The sequence below is a fragment of the Temnothorax curvispinosus genome, unplaced genomic scaffold (genome assembly GCF_003070985.1).
Source record: "Temnothorax curvispinosus isolate PA1 unplaced genomic scaffold, ASM307098v1 QBEX01005585.1, whole genome shotgun sequence".
In the NCBI taxonomy this organism is placed as follows: domain Eukaryota; kingdom Metazoa; phylum Arthropoda; class Insecta; order Hymenoptera; family Formicidae; genus Temnothorax; species Temnothorax curvispinosus.
The window spans coordinates 870-8062 of record NW_020215365.1 but is presented as its reverse complement, the minus strand read 5'-3'; the positions used below and the strand labels follow the sequence as shown (position 1 = coordinate 8062).

Sequence of the window (7193 nt, the reverse complement as noted above, 5' to 3'; positions counted from 1 at the left end):
GTCATTTTGACATCATATTGATTTTTCGTAACGGCTCTGAACTGCAATTCTGTAACTCGTTATACAGTATCATCGTTGTATTGTCGTTGCGTAGCTTTTTTATCATATAGTATACTTGCACAACTGAGCGTATAACGAGTTACAGAATCGCACCACTGGCCCTGAGTCCCTTCTCCGCTTCTCCCACCTACTTTTTTTTTAGAAGGAAGCCTGCCTGGCTTGCCAGTTTTACAATTACGAGCAGATATTTTGGCTCAGATGCCATACCGTCGTATACCCACGCACCCGGAGAGCTAAAACTGATGCATTTCGATTTTTTTTTCATATTATATAAAATTATTTATTTATTTTAAAAACTGTATATATATAATTACAATCCTAATGTTTTAATCTTAATTAGAGAGGCGGCCATATCTGTGCCACTTCTGCGTGCGCGGATTCCGGCAGCCACTTCTGGTAGGCTGACAACAGAACTGCAAAATTAAAACATTCCAGCGTTAATCGCGAAACAATATGCAAAATTAGCTATGTAAAGTTCAAATCTCACATTTTTTATCCGAACCCCAGATTTCTACCAGTTTGTCTTTGGACACGACTCCCTGCGACTGCAGCGTTTGTATTATTGCTTGAGTGCGTGGTATCAACCTGAAAAAATCGTATTGAATTGACGTAATTTATTCGATGAATCAACGTGAAATCGAAAGGAGATGGAATAATGATTTACCTGGCCCATGACTTGGTGATGCTCCCAGGTGTCGTCAGCAGCGACGGGACAAATCGTTCCAGCTTAGGGCACACTTGACCCTCCAAGAAGAAATACGCGAACCACTTGACACCGTCCACCGTCAATGGATGCTCTATATCCATCGATGGTAGTGCCCATCCGGCCTTTCCGAATGTACCAGACACGCGGCAGATGATTTTCCCGGTTCCTTGATTATATCTGTAAATAAAAATAATATTCGATCATAATGAAGATTTTAATATCTTTATAAATAAGTAGAAAAAACATTATGAAGCAAGAATTGTGATAAAAATACCTTGGCGGTGGATCAACCAATGGTTCACTAAGATGGCATAGCATGGGAGCGAATTTCGGCAACCATTCGGGTTCTATCGCCGTGACACCTCGCATGTACATCTTTCCATTCGTTTCGTACACCTCTTGATAAACCACCCATTCCGGACTGATTTTCCGCAGAACGCACGAAGAATGCATGAATACAGGTTCCTCCATTTCTGGTGTTCTGAAAGATGGTTCGGAATGGAGAGGTCGCATTCAATAGGTCTTAATTATCGATGATAATAATTAATAACACACCTGTAAGCGCGTTTCCACTTGGCCTTATCCTGATCCTCTTTTATCTCGTCGGGCGAAACCTTTCTCGCGACTTGATTCACCATACCTGCAAGGACTATCTGGCGCAGCAATTTCGCTTCCATGTCGGTTGGTAACGGCATTCTGTAACAAATTCTTGTTGTAGACAACCATCTCAAACATATTGCAACGTGCATACAATCAAATTCCAGTATTCTGATCTAATCGAGGTCGAGCATTCTCTTTATTCCGAAAGATTATTGAACTCTATATACAGTTCAGGGATTTATCTTTTAGAATGGTCCGAATAAAAGCATTTGTAATAAATAAAAGATACGTACTTGGGATCAATGATTAAATTTAGATTTGGCACATTTAAATTAATCTCATTGGTGAGCTGTTGCCTAAGTTTCCTGATCTCGACCATAGCTTTGTGTCTCAAACCATTTTCCTCGCAGAAAGACAACAGTTTTCCCTTCGATCCTGCGTACTCGGCAGTTCCGATAGCTCTTATCAGAACCATTGGATCACCTGTTCACAAACAGATACGTATCGTTTATCGTTCATATTCGTATTATATGAGTGGAAGTTATATGAACGGAAAATGAATTCAAGATTACGTACCGAGGAGCAAATTATTGCCAATTCCGGCCCAGTAACGGCGCGTTTGCAACCATTTGCTCTTAGTTGGACCCTCCATGTCGCGAGTTTCTATAAGCACTTCTGGTACGCTAAGAGCCGCTACCATGCATATCATATATTTCAACAAGTTGAACTGATGTGACAGTGCCAGCATCTTGCCGTAACGTGGAGAAATCGGAAACGCGGCGATACTGCGTCCAAGCGGCGTCACTTTCGCGCAGTATATCTCTAAATATGATGAAACATTAATTCTGTGCTTTAGACAATGTAATATTTTAAATATAAAAGAATAATTTTACGTTTCATATATAATAAGCTCCGAGTGCTTCCACTCTACGCATTGCAATTTTACAATGCCGTCTAAATGACAATATAAATGTTTCCGTTCGATTACCTTCCTGTTTCTTCGAAGGCGGTTCTAATGCTCCAAGTATCGTAAGCCGTTTCTCCGCAGACTTCAACTGCACCACATCTGGTGGCGTAGGAAATGGAAAGTTCACGACTTTGTCTATATTCATCGCCTTCATCTGCAGTAACAAGTCGTCCACTGGTTTTCTCTGAATCTCCGACTGGCTGTATTCCTCGAAATCGTTGTCGTATACAGCCGATGAGTATAATCTGTACGAAAAGAAATGTATGTATAAAGACTGCAAAGCAAAAGATTATGTGCATAATTAATATGACTATACTTTAAATATAAAGTTTCTAAGAAAAAAACTTTGAAAATTTCTAAAAAAAAAAGATCAAGGTCGATATTCCTAGTCGGTTCTTATATGTAAGCGTTTTACGCGAACGTTACTTCTGTAGTAACTTACAATAATTCACTCGTTTACGCGGAGTAAATTACCGTAAGTATCTTAAGATGTCATTAACCAATCACAGAGCCGTATTAGCATCTTAAGACATTACTTAAGACGGTCTCGAAATAAGGACCGACTATGAATACCGGCCTAAATCTATAATTTGTAAGGTCCACCTTATTAAAGATTTTCATGCATGTAAATTGCGGGATATTTCGAGATACCTGTAACAATGACCAGGTCGAGTTCTACCGGCTCTGCCGGCACGTTGGGTGGCCGCTGCTTTGCTCGCATAGCTAATATGATACGTGCTTACACCTGTCACCTTGTCATACAGCCTAGTTTTACAACGCCCGCTATCTACAACGTATCTGATGTTAGGAATCGTCAGCGAGGTTTCTGCAACATTAGTAGATACCACGCACAAGCGACATCCTTCTGGTGGTGACTCGAACACCTAAAATCATATTAAATTTAAAATTAATTATTTCATCACAAAATAGGTCTGTTGTTTTAATTTACTACAGAGAGTCGTTAACATCAAAAGGATCACAATTGATTTATCATTATGCACTACATATTTACTCTAGCCTGTTTGTGCCCAGGTAAAAGGGAGTAAAGGGGTAAGACCCATAATGGCTGCACGTTTGTCAGTCCCTTGAAATCAATAACATCTTCATCTTCATCTTCATCCTCGTCAAAGTTCTCTTCATCGTCCTGCGCATTGATTAAATCCTCGTGTGTGTCATCAATAGGATTTATCAAATAGCTAAACATAAATATTGTTATGATAAATTATAGAAAAATATAAAAGATTAAAATATGGCGATACGAATATACGTACTCATCGAGATTAATAGTCGGGAGTATAATCTGTTTCTTCTGCCTCTGTTTATTACGGCGCAACGCTTCCTTGGCATCGAAATCATCTTCGGAATCTTCTTGTTCGCTATGTTCTTTATCCAGTGCATCTGTCGTTTCATTTTTCTCAGAGTCTTGCACCACTTTAACTTGAGGTTTTTTATTTTTCCTCAATGGAAACGATTTGCGTAATTTACGCACAACAGTATGCACCTCTTGCTGACCTGCAATAAACAAAATCGTTAAGAATACGAAGATTGTACTGTAATAATAGTATATAAAAATAGACGTTTTCGATAATTTACCTGTTAAAAATATTAGTATGCCACCTTCTGGAAGGCGAGTATGTATCTTTATCGCTTTTCGCAATGCTTCATTAACGTAATCCTTGCTTGTTCTTCTATTAAAATGTATCTTTACAAGAAACTGTCGCGCTTTGACCTCGATTACCGGTGGTTTTACCTTAAACAGCCTCGTATTCTCTACGAATTCCTTCACGGACAGCGTAGCTGACATAATTATCAGTTTCAAAGGATTGCCGCGTTTGTTACGAAGCGGAACAATCCTCGACAATAAACCGATCAAAATATCGGTATAGACGCTACGTTCGTGCGCTTCATCGAGTATAATGACAGAGTATTTGGTTAATAGGAAATCCTATTAAAAAAATTGAGAGATCATATTAGATATATAATAATTATATATCAGATATGTACAGAATTGTTTGTACTGCGACAATTTAAGATATATCACTCACACTTTGAATTTCTCTCAGTAAAACACCATCAGTCATGAACTTGATCTTCGTTTCTTCCGTAACGTTTCCTTCAAAACGAATCAGATACGAAACCTCCCTTTCGGAAAGATTCAGTTCTTCAGCTACACGCTTGCTCATTGACATCGCTGCCACTCTTCTTGGTTCGGTTATTCCAATCAATTTATTTTGCGCATATCCAGCCTCATATAAAAATTGAGGCACTTGCGTTGTCTTCCCTATAATGAGATTGAACTATTGAACAATAATTAAGATAACACACATGAAAAATTGTGCTTGGCCTAATATTATTATAATTATTACCTAAAAAATTAACAAAGACTTTGTTAAAGTGTCTGTTAATTGTGTAATTTTACTCACCACTTCCCGTCTCTCCAGTTATTATGACTACTGGATTCTCATTTATTGTTTCAACTATAATTTGTTCTTCCGCAACAACGGGTAGTTTCAATCTGGCTGCTTGTATTCCCGGCTTTCTATTTACAGGTATAAAGACAGCTGGCGTGTGGACTTTGGGAACATTTTGTTGTACTTCTTCCACTGATTTTTTAGATTCCTGAGATTTAGCTGAAAGTGTTTCCTTTTCCGCATCTCTCGTGAAATTCTTCTCATCTTTCTTTTCATTTATTTCAGCCTTTTCACTTGTCACATTAGAACCAGTAGTATTATCAAGAACATGTGTTTCATTTTCTTCTTCGTTATCACTATCTTCTTCTTTGCTACTATCACTGGACTTAAAATAAACATTATTCGATTACTTGTACTATAACTTTATAAATTACCATTGTCGCTATTTCAAACTTACCTCAAACCCAACTATATTTGGATCAAGCTTAGCTTCGTCTTGTTTTACACCGTCCAGAATAGCTAATCTTTTTTTCTTGCTCATTTTAATAGAATTTACAGACTTTATCAAATCGCTTTCCTCCTCATTCGCTTTGCGCTTTAATTTTTCAACAGGCATCTCAAGTTCTCGAAAATGACGCTTCAAGCCCTTGTTTTGCAGGGATGTTAGGCTCACATACTGTTGCAGTTCGGTAGGAGATGCTTGTACTTTTGCCAAATCTTCTAACAACGTTGCTCTCTACAAAATATTATTATCAAAGACATCAAGTAAACGTTTTATGTTGTTTATATAGAATAAAATTATGATACCTGTAACTTTTTCTTCTTTCGTTCTACTACTTTTTCTAGTTGTTTCCTGCGCTTCTTCGATAACAATCGAGTAGTTGTTACCTTCTTATCTATGTTTTTTGTCTTTCTCTTTTGAGTCGGCAGGACAAGCGCATTGCAACTGTCGTAATTCTCAGCGCGATGCTCAATGTCCACTACAATCTAGCAAATATGTTTAATAAGTAATATATTTAAAGCAACAACTAATGACTTTAAACAACTTGATAAACATTTTACGTAATAAAAATACTATAGACAGTATATATAAGTTACAAGTGTTACACAAACAATATAATTTATCTTTTTCATGAGGAAACAAAACGGATGTAAGTAATTACAAGTAAATTTACCTCTTTAGTGGTAGAATTATCAACTTCCACGTTTGCAACAGCTCTTGACTTCGAATTATAACGTTTTTTCCCCATTATTGTTAAGAATGGAAAAAGTAGCCCAGTTCAATCTCGAATTTTGGGAATGTAGTCATTCGGCTCTCTTTCGTCCCGAAAACCAAAGTTTTCAAAACATAAAATATAAGAGGGGTTTTTTTCCTTGGTGTCCTCGGATGAAACATAAAATAAGATGAGACTTTTAGGTTAGAGTCTTGAAAATAAAGCACGTGGTTTTGGTTAGAGGTTAGGTTCAAACTCTCTGGTGGCACTGGTGGCAGCAGTTGGCAGTCACGTGGCAGTAATAAGTAGTTTCCCGCCGTTCTTTATATGAATAAGTATATCGTTTCGCGAAGGGCGTATTCCAACGAGAATACTAACGTTATCAATAATTTCATATATATATATATATATATATATGTGGTAAGATTAACAAAATTCAATAATTGTTTCTGCATAAAATACGTTTCGACAAAAACCCGTCGCAGGTTAAGAATATAGGTCAGGTTAGGTTAGATGACCGGCAAAAACATGTTCACAGATCTTGCAATTCGAAAAACCGTCGAGATTTTATTTAACGACTATGCTTTATTTGTTGCAGGTTTCAACCTCACGTGGGTACTAGAGCTAAGGTAGTAGTGGCCTGAAAAAATTTCGTGCTCGAATACTACCGTATCACGAAGTAGCCAGTCCTGGATGTACGTTCTCTATTCAATAACGCCAGCATAAACAGTATCCTTCCTATTCATCTTGTGAAATTATAATTATTCTACAAATTTTGTCATATATTTTGCTTAACGCTCATGTCTTCCAGGTGCAACCTACAAAATCACAACATTCCAAACACTACATTTGTCTTTTACACTGAAAGAGACGTTTGATATACTTAACGATACTGCGGCCAGAAGTCATGGAATTAAGAAATTGTTTATATCTACAATGTGACTATACCACGTTCTTCTACGCGACCATGTGTCACGTTTGCAAGCGGTTTGGCGACGGCGTTTCTTTGAAGAGATGCGGTAGCTGCAGGATGATCGCCTATTGTGGTCGGGAACATCAGAAGCAGCACTGGAAGCAGCACAAACCTTTGTGCAAAGCCATACAGGACGTGTTGCAGGAATACGACTGTAATGATCGCTATATAGATTCTGAGATTCATGACAAGAAGAAGCTGATCTTCATGAGGCTGGTGTCGTGCAAGCTGGGCCGTCATCTGAACGTGGGCGAGATACAAA

General features: G+C 37.9%; 1 protein-coding gene across 2 annotated transcripts; it reads right to left on the bottom strand.

The window, feature by feature from the left end:
* Positions 1-311: 311 nt before the first annotated feature.
* LOC112454955 (probable ATP-dependent RNA helicase kurz) lies at positions 312-6139 on the bottom strand. Of its 2 annotated transcripts, none has more exons than XM_025016610.1 (17): positions 5920-6139; positions 5552-5731; positions 5202-5480; positions 4757-5129; positions 4379-4614; positions 3927-4278; positions 3647-3845; positions 3346-3529; positions 2985-3217; positions 2355-2578; positions 1943-2188; positions 1660-1849; positions 1322-1462; positions 1041-1247; positions 725-943; positions 548-645; positions 312-473 (listed from the first exon to the last, which is right to left on the bottom strand). In XM_025016610.1, exons 1-17 carry the CDS (start codon positions 5992-5994, stop codon positions 397-399), a joined length of 3513 nt encoding a protein of 1170 aa, XP_024872378.1. In that variant the 5' UTR covers positions 5995-6139; the 3' UTR covers positions 312-396. The 2 variants fall into 2 exon arrangements, with proteins under 2 accessions (XP_024872378.1, XP_024872377.1); XM_025016609.1 differs by having other exon boundaries at positions 314-473; positions 3605-3845; positions 5920-6137.
* Positions 6140-7193: the final 1054 nt, after the last annotated feature.